This window comes from Zosterops lateralis (assembly GCF_965231275.1).
Source record: "Zosterops lateralis genome assembly, chromosome: 5".
NCBI lineage: Eukaryota > Metazoa > Chordata > Aves > Passeriformes > Zosteropidae > Zosterops > Zosterops lateralis.
Genome location: NC_139766.1, coordinates 68,644,054 through 68,659,381, shown reverse-complemented (window position 1 = coordinate 68,659,381; position 15,328 = coordinate 68,644,054). Strand labels below are relative to the sequence as shown.

Here is a 15,328-nt window from a genome sequence, read left to right as displayed (position 1 = left end):
TTAATTGTGCCAGCTTCCTTCCCTTTCCCCCAGAGACTGTGCCTCAGTATCTTGCATGGAAACAGCTGGAGCTGGTAATCACATGGGCTGACTCTACATTTGTTTGTTATCTTGAAGCTGTCCCTTGCCACTGTGCATTCAAGGAAGATTCTTTGGCAGTGCTTGTGCTGCTTTCTGTTTACGTACTTGCTGTCTCTCTTTTCCGGGAGGTTTCTGTTTCCAAGAATTAGTATTGCTAATCCATTAGCATGGATTTTTTTTTCTTTAAGCTTTTTGTTCATCAAAATACTTTGTCAGTAAACTGATTTTATCTACATTTATTGTTATGCTACTTGCTAAGAAGTTAATTGTTAACTCCACTTTGTTGAAAAAGAAGTGTCAAGTTAGTCAAGTTTTGCTCACTCATTTTTAAATTAATCACGTTTCTCATTAAAGTAGTTTTCAAGGAGGCACAAGATAAAATCTTGCACCATCTTTCATAATTTTTCATGTGTGTCACCTTTTCCCTAGGTTAATGGAAGTGACTCCTGATACAAACCTTCCTTTGGTGCCTTTGAGTGTGGCTGTGCCATTCTTTTCCCTTTAGTGGCAGGGTTGATCTCCTGGGTAGCAGCTGGGTGTATGTTGTACATTACTGTTGGGACAGATACAGAAACAATATGTGCTCCTTAGTAACAGACGTCAGACTGAAGACATTGCCAGTGACCATTTGGCAATGGCTCATGGGGACGCTCATGGTTCAACAGGAACTTAAGATTTGGTTCCTTTGGATGGATTTGTTTGCTTTCTTACAGGCTTTAGGTGAGACTAGCGTGGTGATGTGGGAGAAGACAGGGGTTTCTGTTGATGTAAGCAAATGTGGACTCTCCTTTAATTCTGATATTTTAAACTAATCCTTCTACTACCCTTTGAGGTTAATCTCTGTTTACTCAGCTGTGGTTACTATGAGTAAACAACTCCAAAGCCTTGCATTCTCTCTCATGGGATTTGGTGAATTTTGTCTGGCAGTCTGGGTCATAACTTGATCTGTCTTTTGAATTACTAGATTGTTTCTTCAAAAGACCTGGAGCTTCCTTCCTCTTCCTTTTCTGAGCTGTAAGAACGTAATTGTGCTCGTTGTGAAGTATGCATGGCTGCTATAAATAGCCAGTGGATTATAGGTGAAGGTAAGAGCCAGGAATGTCCTCATCCAAGAGCAGCATTGCCATTGTCCCAGCAGCCCTGGGCAGTGCACATGTTCTTTCCACTCCCTGTTCTCTTCCATTGGTAAAACAAGATAATGACATCTGTCCACCCCGTGCTGCTGAGGTCAGGCATAATCAGCTACTATCTCTGCAGGACTCATTAAACAGTGCTGTATGAATGCCTCCTGTACCATCTGATTTAGATCAGACTTTAAAGTTTTGTGGCATTTGAGTTCCAGTGGACGTGCTGATAATGCCACTGTTTGGTGTCTGGTGTCCCCTTAGATCTCTAACTGTGCCACAGCTTCTGTGTTGAAACAGAGGCTTTGTCAGGGAGAGCAAATGTTATGGATTGTGTACCATTGCCCTCTGTTGGACAGCACCAGGCTTAGTCAAAGCGCTTGTCCTCTTTTGGGCTTGCAAAACTTTAGAGCAATAAACCTGATAATACTGTATAAGCAAGCTTGAAGTGTTTAGTGACAAACTGACCATCCTTCTTCCAGAGATTGCACCAGTCCCTAAAATGCAGAGGGAAATAAAAGTTTGGAAACCTTCCATGTCCTGCAGTCTGATATCATAGAATCTTTCTGCTTTACTGGTAAAACATGATTTTATTTTTATCCTCTTGGTCTCTGCCTACCTGCCATCTTCTATGGCCTGTGAGCTTCTATGGCCTGTGTATATGTAGGTGAGTGTTCAATATAATGTATTTCCTGTATTTAGTTTGTCTGTGGTTTTTCAGGGGGTTTATATGCTTTGTCAAAAAGTGTAATGTGTTTCATATACACTGTAGTACCTGAAAGGGAGCTGGTGAATAATGGCAAGAACTTAAAACAGGAAAGTGAAAATATGAAAGGTACAATCAAATTATTATCTGAGGGAGAAAAGAATTACAGTGTTTCTTGGAAGTGCCCATAATCCTCATTGCAGTTGTGAACTTAGCCCTAACTACTTTTGTGTTCTCTGCACTCCAGTACACTGTTTATGGCAGAGCATTCAGAGCAGTAGAAATAAAGGTCACAAGTAAAAATAAAGCTACTGTTGCTGTTGTCTGAATGTTATCTGTTTGGACTGCTGCTCTCCAAACCTGTATTCATATTGCTGTTCATTTGAGGTTATGTGCAGAGGAGTCATATCTAACTCCAGTAATAGACATACAAAACACAATGATCTGTATCTAATACTGCAGGGTAAACAGCAGCTTATTAAAATGTAGGAAGAGATGAGTGGTGATCTGTTCCTTTGAGCTTTATGGCTCCCAATATAACAATAATCCTCTCTTCACTGTCCTTGGGTGGTTTTTCTGGTCTGTTGGTGATCCATTTCTCAAGTACAGAGTTATCCAAACAGACCTCTGCAAGCCTGGGTGAGTTTGGAGTGGTGTAAGGGCTGTGCCTGTGGTCCTGGGATCCAGTCCACCTATTTTAGGCATTTATTTGGAGATGGAGTTAATTTCTTTTTAGAAAATACACCTCCACACTGGTTATACAGAAGGCCAAGACAGCAACTTGAGCCTCAGCAGAGTCCCAGCTGAGATAACTCTCCATAGTTCTGCACATCAGTGAGCAAGTTCTTAACAGAGGATACCATTACAAAATCTGATTAATGCCTTATTGTTTTGTCAATCACATTTTTGAATTCTACAAAAAATCTACAGGACCCCTGACACCAGTTCAGTGCTGGTAAATTTGCTGTGTTTTGTGGTGTCATATTTCTGGTTAGGTGAAGTCCTTGCCCTGCTGGCATAAGTGGTAAATTAGTCAAGCTCCCACTGACTTAGCTGGTATTAGGATTTTGCTCCATGTGGTCAAAGGAGTTTTGTTGCCTTGTTTTGTTCTTGGTGTTTCTTTGAAATGCAGGTTTTCTCAGGGCATATTGATTCAGTAGGAAGATTTATGAATTTTTACACAATTTTTTTTTCTGCCAAAGGAAGTAAAGAATGGTGAATTCCACAGACATAGTGGAGAAAGCAATCTTGAACTTTCACAAAATCATGAAATTCTGTGGATCTGTGGTGGGGTATTTCTTGGAAACCACAGAAGTTACCGGTATTGATCATCTTCCTAAAAATATTCTATTTTGCTTACAAGTAATTCACTAAGGAGCTTCAGGTCCTGTGTTTGTATATAAACTATTTTATAGGCAAAATATTTGCATTCAAATATAAACTGTCTTGAACAGACCTAAAAGTCAGTAGCTTATGAGTACCTGATCAAAGCTGCTGTGTTTATGCTTATAAGCTTTTCTGTTAGGAAAAAATCTCCAGAATGTTAGAAATACCACAGAGTTAAGAATATGCTGACTTTATGTTGATTCTTGTTTTTTAAAAATTACTGACTTTCTGAGACTAAACTCAAGTGCATCCATTGATATTAGGAAGTGACTGATTAAAGTGAAGATGACAGCAGTTGTTAATAATATAAAGAGTGGAAATTGTTTTATAGCTGCCACAGTTCTGTGAAGTTGTTCGTGCTGGGAAACTACACCAACGCATCTCTTATTCTGATTTAGAATTCTGTAAAGCTTCTTATTGTCCATTTTTGCCTTGGTCGAATTCTGCTGGTCTAGAGCTTGGTTTAAATTATTTACAACATAAAACATTGTTGGTTCAGCAGTTAGCATACCTTCCCTTTGGTTTCCTTATTTACAGGGAGAAAATTAGTCATGAACCTCTGCAGTACATAGACAAAATTACCCTTGGGTTTTGATTTACTTTAAAGATAAAATTAGATCTAGAGGTTTATCAACACCTTCTTTTTCATATGTGTGTCAGTGAATTGTAACCTTCCAGCCGTTTGAACTGTAGTGAAGAACAGTATGTTCTCCTAGTTCTCCATTAACATCTGTTAATTGACCATTACCTTTCTTTCTCCACAAAAAAGCCTCACAAATTCATGTGCACACACACAAACACTCCCGAGGTCATTTTGCTTCAAGTGCGAAATACTTGAGCCCTTTTTTAGGACTGAAAGTGTGTGAACAAACACCAGACATTTTCCAGCATCTTGAGAGCAATTTCTGACTCAGTAATGTCACAAGGCTTCTATTTTAAGGTCCAATGATATATCCAGGGAACAATTTCAGAGCACGAATGTTCAATTTGAGGAAAACCAGACATTTGCCTGGAAACATCCTCCTTTCCGGACTTAAAATTCCTCATTCTGCCAGCCTTGCATTCAGTAAGGGAGCAGTCTGCCACACTGGAGTAATTTTAAATGCTCTTAAGCGTTGATGAATGCACCAGAAAATCGAGGGCATTCCAAGAAACCCAGGGTACACTCTCTGGAGAGTGAAACATCCTACAAAACCTGTGACTGTTCACCTGGCAGAGAGATTTTTAATCTCTTGCCAATTACTGAAGTCAAGGGAGTTACGTTAAACTGTCAATCTGGCTTGTGCTCACTTTCTTTATTATGTATTTAAGAACTTACCAAAGAAGAATGGAAATGTAGCCGTGGAAAGGAATAGTACTGGGTCTCTTGTAACTCTGTAAATCCTTTGTAGAGGAAAGCTCTCAAAACCTTTTCAGTTCCCAAAGTTTTAAATGCATCAATCATTTTTCTTGTACTGGGGACAGAATCCTGCTTGCTTTACAAGAGCAAAAAGTGCTTTGGGATTCATTTCATGCCCATAGTGAAAATCTGTTCTGCCTTTCCACAGCTGGATTGTGTATGCTGGCCTTATTTCCTGGAGAGCTATTTATCCAGATAGCCTGCAGAGTGTACAGACTGGGTTCACAGTTTATTCACAATATTTATTTCATGTTTGAACAGTATGTTTCAATTGAGAATGCACAACAAGAATACAGCAATGAACAAGGCACTAAACAGAAGGTTAGGTGCAAGTAAAGTAGACAAGTAAGTATAGTAAGTAGATTACAGTTGCAGATTTTTGCGGTTGGGATGAAAATGTTCAAACAATAAAAACAGTTCTGTCTGTGTTATTTAACCTGGGTAAATTGTGTGCTCAACTGGGTTTCCTTCCTCTGCTTAGTCAGTATGGAAATGAAATTCTACTAAATTTGATAAGTTTCCTTTTGACCTGCTGCTGATTTAAGCTTCTAGGAGCTCATACCAGCATGAGGTCACTGACAGGCAAAGTCAGTGAGTCTAAAAATGGTGCAGAAAAAAAAGAGATTAGGCTTTACTTGGGTTCAGATTATTTAAACAGACAAGATTTTAGGGAAAATAAAATTGTGTTTCCCATCTGATTGGTCAAATCACTTTATTATGTGATACAATTTACATCGCTGGCATGCACTGTCAAATAAAGTGTCCTTTGCAATGACCAAAAGCCTATAGAAGTGAAAAGTCTTTTATAAGGATAACACAGTCTCTTGCTACTAGGCAGAAATGCAGTGTGAATAGATATTTGGTTGTGTTAAAGCACACCAAAATGAAAACAAACTATGAACAAGAGTTGTGAACATCATCATCTAACATAACTAAAGAAACTAAATTTTCAGTTATATTGTGTATTCAGGTGCTCTGCACGTTAACAGAGACACCTCTGAGGGTGAGCACAAAGCCAACAATTTAAAATATTGAGAGAAGATTTTCCTCACATTTACTGAGCAGGTCTGTGCATTCAAAAGCAAATGTATGAAATACTTGCATTAATATATTCAGCACTCACACACAACAGTCACAACTATTTGATAGAAAGATGCTTTGCTAGTGGAGGAATGGGGTGAAGGGCAGAAAGTGGAAAAGGCCGTGGGCTCCTTCCAAAGCTCTGATGCATTAATATTTCATTTACTGGTCCAGGCCTGCTGCTTTCTTCAAAATCATTACATGACCTCAATCTGGATTTAGCCGGATTTCCCTCTGAACAAGGCTATGTGATCTGTCTGCACGCCTGCCCTCGTGTCTGCCCTCCCATTCTATCTTCAAAAACGTTTTTTCTATTTCTCTGTGGCAGAGGGACAGATCTCAGAGACAATCCATTGCCCACAGACTCTGTAAAAATAGATGGTGTCAGAGAGGTCAGATCCACCTTACCAGCATTGCTATTGAGGAGAATGCTGCACTGGGAACTCATTCCATATTAGATATGGGGAAATCCATATGGGAAAGAGGGCTAGGAAATCCTCAGCAGGAGGAGAAAAACAAATCTAGAGTAGGTCATGTCAAACACCCAGATTAATCTACGATAAGATACAAAGCCACATGAAACCCAGCATCAGGAATTCTCATGTTCACAGAAGCACCAGGGATTAATTCCTACTTGTGATAGAATGAAATTATAAGGCTGCACATTTTTTTCTTCTAGGGAGTTTGACAGAAGGTCTGTGATCTGTCTGAAACTCTTCACTTCCATGTTTGTTGTGTATTTGGGGTGGGGAATTAGAGCTTCATCCTAGAGCATGTTTTCCTGTAATGCCACATGATCACAGCATTAAAGCCTTTCCAAGATCACTTTATATCATAACTTTTTTTTTGCAATATCAGAATTTAAAAACACTTTTGGCAATTTTTAATTGCACGTACCTTAAAATTAAGCACAGACTTGCTTCTGGTAGATGCATGACCTCAGAATTCACAGCAGTAGCTTCAATGGGAATGTAAATTTAGGTGTCAAATTCTTACAATTAAAATAATGATATTGGGTAAAAAATATGCCTTAATGCACTCATTAAACTGATTTTCTGTTTAATGATGTAAAGGAAACAGAACCAGAAAACTTGACCTGTAAACAGGAACTTGTTTTGTTATAGTAATATGGACCACAGATCAGCAAAATATGTAAAAGACATGGACTTTTCAGATGTAGGCCTTTTGTGAAATGCATATGCACTGCTATTTATTGAATAGTTAAGGCCTTGATGACCTTGAGCTACAAATTTCACTGAATTTCAATTTGATTTATAATTTAACTGAAATTAAGTGAAGGTTTGGCATGTACTTCTCAGGCAATAGGTTAGATCTGAAGATAAGCCCTCAAGGATAAGGGGACTCCCACAGTCCCACTGGTGAAATATTCCCAATTGTGATAAAAGGGGACATAAAGGGACACAGTGGGGAAACACCTACTTTTGCCTGTGTAGCAGGAAAATTTACTGTGATTATGTGCATATGTAACTCTGTGCCAAGCTCATTTTCGGACATATCGTGGCAGCCTTGTTCATGTAATTCTTCTAAATCTTTTTTTTCTTTTTGCAAGTTCATATTGTGAGATAAATCTGTAAAGTGCTGTAGCAATGTGATCTTATTCTAAAGGTTTAGCGCTCTCATGTCTTCATTTCCTGACTGGTCAGAATGATCAGTTGAATTTTAGGGAGGCTTCTGCTTGGCTACAGAATTTCTGCCAACTTAAACTCATTAAGGCTATATTTTTCCTGCAATTATTTGCTTTTAGAGGAAGTTCCAGCTCAAGTGAATGTGGATTTAATATTCCTTTCTCCTTTGTACCAATAACATTTTGCAATTGCTGTAATGAAAATTCTTTGCAGATGGGAATTTTTTGTACTGTATTTTTTCTTGCTGCATATGTGTTTTAGTTCTTTCTAATCTATTCCCTCACAGTGACACTCACAGTGTCACTCACAGTGACAGCCTTACTGAAACTAAGGATAGTTAATCCTTGTGCTTGTCAAATCCTTCAAGAATTCCCCACAAAATAAGAGGGAATGACAGCACTTTGTAAAACTCAGGGTATCCATTTAGTGCTTTAACACCATCTAAACTACCCAGGAAGCTTGGAATACATACATTTTTAGCCACATACCTCTATTGCTTGAGTAAACTGCAAGGTATGTCTCACCAGCAGAAATTATTCACCATCCCTTCAGATCCATCAGCATCACCGAGGTATAACCAAACCACCCAAATATTTGCTCCTAGACTCACACTGTGCACCACGTATCAGAAACCCTCTGGCACATACCAATTTCTATGTAGAGCAGGAACTGTACTTGCTAAACAACTTATCTATGTCTTCCCAACTAATGATACAACTCAAAAGCTTTCTAAAGATTGAGCTACCTTAGAAACACGAATAACTGCCCAGCCAGTTGGATTACCAGGCACTGGAGCAGTAAATGCTCAGCAAATAGTGCATTTCACAGAGAAATAAAGGCTGTTCAGCCTCTGACTTGTTTGACAGTTTATTACAAAAATAACTTGCAATCCAGTTTAAATACACTCCTCGTCTCTCTTGTTGTTCAAGTATCATGGTCTTGATTTCTATCAACAACGCCTTTCTTCCTGGTGTTTTCAGATTAATTACAAGATGTAAAACTTCATTGAAACTGTCTTGAAATCCAGCTGAAATGAGTGACTGTGTATGATTTCCTGTAGCTACATATTGTGGTGATTCAGGTACCATTGCCACAGTAAAAATATTCATGGATTTACTTTCTTAACTCATTATAGAAATGCAGTAAAAAACCATATGGCAAATAAACCAGTGCTTCAAAGTCTTCCACTTCCATTAGAACTCTTGCAAATATGACTATATTTAGTGTCTTGGAACCCATGTCAAACATACTCAGAAAACCTACAAGATCCTGTAAAATACTTCTTGGTTTTAAAATGCCCTTATTTTACCTTCTTTTTTTTTTTTTTTTTTTTTTTTTTTTTTTTTTTTTTTTTTTTTTTTTAACATTAGCTTAACTGCAAGCATTTTTGCTGTCACTTTCTACATCGTTGCTAGATTTTTTTGCATCAAGTACACGGATTGCCCCACTTTCATCTCCCCCTCACCCCAAGAAATGCATATTTTTGCCTTTTGACAAACAGAACAATCTTAGGTGTAAAACTGAGTCTATTCTAGAGGCTGCTAGCACTGCAGTCATGTGAAAACTGTGCTCCATTCAATTTTGTCTCCTCAATTTTTTTTACTTCAGAGATCGCCAGGCCGGCAAGAAACTTTCCTTCTCCAACTCAAATCTTAGGGCTTGCTGAGCTGGGGGAAGGGAAAATGCCCCAGGCCCTCCAGCTGCTCATGTTGGACGCCTCCATCCCCTTGGCTGTGGATTGTAGTTTGAATCAGCTGTTGACAAGCAATAGTCAGACCTGGAATCCATGGACATGATATCAGGATTTGTTGTGGAGCGCTGAGTGCAGTAGGGATACTGCAGCTTGGGGCCGGCCTGGCTGGGGGCACTTGGGGCAGACAGGGAGCTTTTTTGGGGTGATGGAACCCCCAACTGCTTCCCTCCTAGTAAGGCTGTGCTACCACTCGGGGCTGGAGGCTCATAAGAAACTTTAAGTTTCCATTCATCCGGTGGCTCAGGAAGCGTTTTCCTGCGAGCGGCTGACACCACGTTAGCAGCAATGGATTCCTGCATGCTTTGGGGGCCAAAAGCTTCATCCACCAGGCCAAGGGGAGATCTGGCTGCTGCTTCCCAAGGAGTCAGTCTCTTGCCAGGCTTGTCAGCTGCTGTGTCTGCCTTGCTGAAGTAGTCAGGGGCAGGCTGAAATACAAGAGGAGAAGTGGGAGACATGGCTCGAGGAATGAATGAAGAAGGTCTCCCAGGAAGCGACAATGAGCGGCCGCCACTTCTTCCCTAGGAAGACAAAATGCCAAATACAGTTACTAAACAGCAAGAAAGGAAGCCCCTTCTCTTCATTTCCAAACTGGAACAAAAGACCCTGAAGGCACCTGACATCTTGGCAGTCCCTTTTTATGTCTACGGGTATTTTTTAGAACTTCAATTTAATGGAAAAGCAGGAGGCAGAGAAAGAAACAGGAACAAAGGCACAGCAAATTTAATATTTGAGGAAAGTAAGCAGACCAAAGACAGGCTTTTACTGAAAAAGTACAGTGGCATTAGCAACTGTGCAGCTTTCCCACTACTTAGCTGTTTTCCCTTGCTCTGAAAAGACCATTCTTAGTGCAGAAGGGAGTCATGCTGTGACAGTTCTGTGTGTGCTTATAAGATTCTTTCTAACATTAGGCGCAGTCTAATTTATTTGATAACAGACTCTGTCTAGGACACGTGTCCAAGAACATATCTTTGGCAATCTCCTTTTAAGAAAGTCTTTTCTTACTCAAAAATTATTAGACTTATCCTAGTTTTCACTTTTTGGGGGGCACAAAAGTGAACACAAGCAATTAAAGGCGTTAATGCAATCACTCACTTAATACCCTTACATGACGCTGCTTTTGGCTTCTTTAAAAGGCAATGCCCTCAGAATTTCAGTACATTCCGACCCACTTATAGGAGCAATCCATTCATTTTTGACAAATCCTAATCTTCTTAGTAACGCAGCACTTTGAAACAGAAACTGTGTTGGTGAGAAGGTTCTGCCTCAGCGGCCATTTGACAGCGTGGGGAGCAGGTACAGCCTGTCCCTAAGCCAGACTCGCTCCCTGTGTGGCACAAATTACCTTCTTCTTAGAGTCTCTATAAATGTGGTTCCTCAACTCATCAGTTTACACTCGTTGGTTCATGTTCTCAGGCTTAAATGCCCTTAATTCTTAAATCTGTTGTGAAATTCCTGGCTCTTTTTGGCAGAGGCTTTGCTAGATTTTAATCTGAACAACATTGCCCTGTATTACTTTTCCTAATGAGCTTCCCAAAATTAAAACACTGAGCAAGAACTAGAACAGCAGCCAGCCAGGTGTGTGATCATTCAGGGTATAGCTGATCTAGCAAAGATTCACATAGAAGTGTCACATTTTAAGTTTCCCTGCCACAGGATCTTGCTGCATTTAAGAAACGTGAATAGGTTTTAAATCATGCTTCAGGTTTTAAATCATGTTGTAATATCAGCCTTCTGTATGAGAAATGGAAACTGAGGAAGAGACTTCAGATTTCATCATTTTCAGTCATTTTGGTCGTACTTAGCCTGAATCTCTTTTAAAAAGTGTAGTGACACTCAGAGATTATATCATGAGAGTTTTGACAAGTTTCACAACTGATGCACCTCTTAGCTATGATCAGCTATTTCGTAGTTTGCATTTCCAGAGAGGAAACTCCACTCCCCAACATTATTAATCCCACACACGCCCCTATGTTAGAAATTAATCAGATAACCCAAGATAAACCACAAGAAATAAGTGGTCATTAAGAATATATGGCAATTGAGAAGATAAGGTTGTAGAGAGGGATGAAGTTGATCAAACAGGTCCACCTCATTAGTCTACTTGTGTTAGCTGCTCTCAGTAGAGTTCTAGAACAGAAAAGTTCCCCTTTTTCAATGGAAATTTCAGTTCAAAGGCCTGTGAGTACTTAATAGGATATCAGAGATGCAGAGTGAAATTACACTGTTGAAACAAATGTTGGATAAAATATCTGGCTTTTCAAGACATTTACAGGATACTGTTTAGTCTGTCCTGTTCAGAGAAAAACTCCAGAGTTCATCAAGTTATGGAAGTATCTTTTTGGTGTAGCCATAAGTTATAAAGCAGGAACTAATTATCTTTGACAGAGTTTAATCAGAGAATGATGAGTTATTTTTTAAGTGTGTTTCACTACTTTTTAATCTAAATGAATCATTCTACTGTATTATTTAGGTGGAAGTCCTGGTCTGGGCTTACATTTCCCACTTGATAGCTTTAGAAAAAGTTCTAAAGGCTTTTATTATTATTTATAATAAATAGGCAGGGTTTTCACTTTCAAAGTGCAAAACGGGAAAATGCACATCTGTTTCCTGTAGCTTTGGTAAACTTAGGATAATCTCTGCCTCCATGAAGTAAGGACTGAACAGTGTGTGCGTTTAACTAATATTTATCTTCTTGAATTGTGAGAGGACAAAACCTGTGAGGGTAAATAGCATTCCAGATGATTTACCTGGAAGAAGACTGAAGTGTATGGGGAGAACCTTGTCCATTCCATAATGGTCTGAAGGAATTTGAGGAAGAAGTTCAGAGAGATCCCCAGTTACTAACTAGCACAATACTTTGGTGTTCAGCCCCCTCAAGCTAACAAACACAGACTCTGGAATTACGGCAACTTCCAGTGACTAGAATTCATAATTCACCTGCTGGACAGCAGCAGCCAGATATGATAATACTTTCTGATATTTCCCCTTTATGTTTAAATCTTGGAGATACATCTGTTGACAAGCATGTACTACAAACAATGCACAAACCCAGACAGAGTGGAAAATATGAAGTGTAAGTAGAGAATAATTATTCTCTCCTCTGCCTCCCTTAAGCTATAAGAAAATCATAAAAAGAGGGGTAAAGATTTTCCATTTTTCACCTCAGAAATCAAGGGAGGAGAGAAAAGTTAAATCTTACCAGAATTATTACTTTATCACATTTTGTATTCATGTAATCTTGTGGTAAAACAGTTATTAGAATACTGAAGTATTATGCAGCAAGACAAACTAGAACCCCCTACATTGATTAATTTGTTCTTTTCTGATTCCTGGATGTTTTCAGAGGGAAAAACCTTTTCTACAGTAGTTATTGAAGGGAAAGTTATTCCTAAATGTAAAGAAAAGGCCATTTAGAGCTGTCCTTTGCAATCACAGAATCCTGACAGCTACTGAGTGCTTTGGGTGTCACTGCAAACAGGTTAAACTGTTAAGGTTATGTTTGGATTAACACTGATTTTGAAAATGCAAACAAGTTATAAACTGCTCACTGAAGCAAACATTTATGGCATTGCAAGAATCTCTGATATTTATAAGATGTGTGTCAATATAAACTAAAATTTATATAATATTACTTCAAAAAGTAACTATTTCCATGTATAAGCAAATGAATGTAAAAGCAGTACTTAGGTGTGTGCACACGTATAGATCCAGTTAATGTAAGATGGATGAGTGTGACTGTCTACCTTTGATTCAATAATATCTTAATAGTTAGGAAAAATGGGTTACTTGGAACTTACAGCTATTTCAATTTTCTTGTTAATTTTGAAATCTGAAAGACACAAAGAACCACACTTAGATTCATAAAATGGCGCAAATTTTAAAGGCAGGAGTCAGAAAGGCATTTTTCCTTTTCCAGACTAAATAAGAATGCATAATACTACTTAGTGAAAGGATTTCCCAGCAGCCGTTTTTCTGTCTCAGGTGGTGCACCTCAGTAAGAGAAAACTCTGTGTGTGTGTGTTTACATGCCACAGCTGCCTTCTCACCAGTCAGGGAGACAAAAGTGGGTTGGTCTCTGAATAATCCAGTGAATCTCTCTCCACATAAACTCCTCCCTAATGAAGTCACTTGAATAAATTGGACCTTGGTGTCTAAGTCATTAAAGCAGTTTTATTTTCATCTTTTCCTTATGGTCCTGGTCCTTAATCCCATATCAAAGCACATTGAAATCTGAGTTAACAATAGTGCCTGGATGCTGTTTATACAGAAAGGGGACAAAAGAGGAGGAAGCAGATAAAACAATTGTTTTATCTCAAAAAGTGACTCTGTCTTTATAAAAAGCCCAGAGTGATGCATTTCTCCTTTGGCTTTCTATGGGCTTTCTAATGGCCACTGCAGTTAGAGGCCAAACCACTGAAAAAATGGTAGGACAAAATAAATAATGCTGAATTTTTATGCCTTTCAATTCTTTCCTTCTTTCTCTTTCTCTTTTTTTTTTTTTTCCTTTTTTTTTTTTTTTCCTTTTTTTTTTTTTTAATATGAAAGAAGCACTTCAGCTTTTTTAACTGAGCTGAGTTTGGAAGGGAGACATATTATTAATATTATTACAGCTTTTTTTTTTTTTTTTTTTTTTTTTTTTTTTTTTGGGGGGGGGGGGGGGGGGAGGGGGTTGGGGTTTTTTTTTGTCCCAAACCATTTATTATTTAAACTTTATGTAATGAAAAAATAATTTCTGAAACACTGCCAGCTCTGCAGTAAATGCTACAGCTATTTTACCATACAACTACCAAAAGTTTTGAAATAAAATGGGAAAATATTTTTTAATTCGAAAATCTTGAAGTATTTTATGGTAGACAAAAATGAGAATGAAGAAATTTGGCTAATGGCTGGAGAGGGAGGGAATCTCACCTGAGAAATAAAATCTTGTCAGTGGCTGTACTGAGACCAGGAGTAGATTAGAATCACATAGTTCAGGCCTGATCCTGACCTCCTCAAAGCTGTCTTGTCAGGGCTTGATTCTGAAAATTTATAGGGAATTTTAGGACTTCAGTCTAATTTATTCTAAATTCAGATTGTTTCTAAATGTGGTGTTATTTCAGGTGAGAACAATCTTGTTTTCATAATTTGTATACAAACTAATGAAGCTGTTCCTGTCAGCCACCTCGCATAAGTTTTGGGACAACTCAGATAAGCTTTGTGACAAAATTTGTGACAAATTTTGATTTTGAAAATAAAGTCATTTTTAGTTGTCAAGTAGAAGAGGAAATTAAATTATTAGAATTAGGCCTTTACTACTGCAAAATGCCTGCATGGTTAAAAAACATAAGACTATTGCTAACTTGTGATAAAGTCAGCTCACTTTGCACCTGTGCAAATGAAAGAAAAATCAGCTTTTCATTATCATTTAATCTTTATCCAGATGCAGTTCTCAAAATATAGTACATTTATGCCTATAGAAAGCAAACGTCTGAAAATTTTGGCCATAGCCATCTTAGATTTCCTTGGAATAAACTCTTTATTTCTTGTAAGGAAGAATATTTGCTGCCACCTTCCGGATTTTATACTGCACAGCTGCACAGTGCAAAGCTGGCCTTATTTTCTGACCTTTCTATCTTGAGATGTGGCAGCACTGCCTGGTTTGACACAAATCTTTGTGTCTGAAGTGTCCCATATTTCAGTGTTAATGTCCCTATGTGTGAACACTCAGGCTGAGAGCCTGATGCAGGCTCAGTAGGAGCCCCGTGGTTTTACAGCCTGTTCCACCCTGCAGTCTGTGAAGTAGGAGGGTTTTATTCACTCCTAAAAGTATCTGGTGGTTCAAACCCCCTGTTACAGTCTGCTCCATGACAGTATTCCAGGGTTTATTTGGGGTCTTAAAAAGCTACCTCGAAGCAATTCTAGTGAAGTTGGAAGGGGAGCTGTTCCAAAAGCTCTGAAATGAAAGCACCATTGCTCAGTGCTGATGCATTTTGATTACATTTTAGGATTTCTCCCCACCAGTGCCATTTCAGGGATTCATTTAGGAAATATAAGTGTTCTCTAACACAGGAGTATATTGTAAAAAAGGATGCTTTTGTGGGTTGGAATGCATAGCTGGTCACTGGGGATTCCCTTTCTGGACTTGCACCTGGAGCCTGCCAGCTGTTAACACTC

General features: G+C 38.7%; 1 protein-coding gene across 1 annotated transcript in view; it reads right to left on the bottom strand.

Annotated features, from left to right (window-relative positions):
• Positions 1 to 4,956: 4,956 nt before the first annotated feature.
• Positions 4,957 to 15,328, bottom strand: part of SYNPO2 (synaptopodin 2) — a 79,837-nt gene continuing 69,465 nt past the window's right edge. Inside the window, exon 5 of the mRNA XM_083862458.1 lies at positions 4,957 to 9,693. Coding sequence (XP_083718584.1) covers positions 9,127 to 9,693 — 567 coding nt within the window. The 3' untranslated portion in view covers positions 4,957 to 9,126. The remainder of the gene's footprint in view (positions 9,694 to 15,328) is intronic.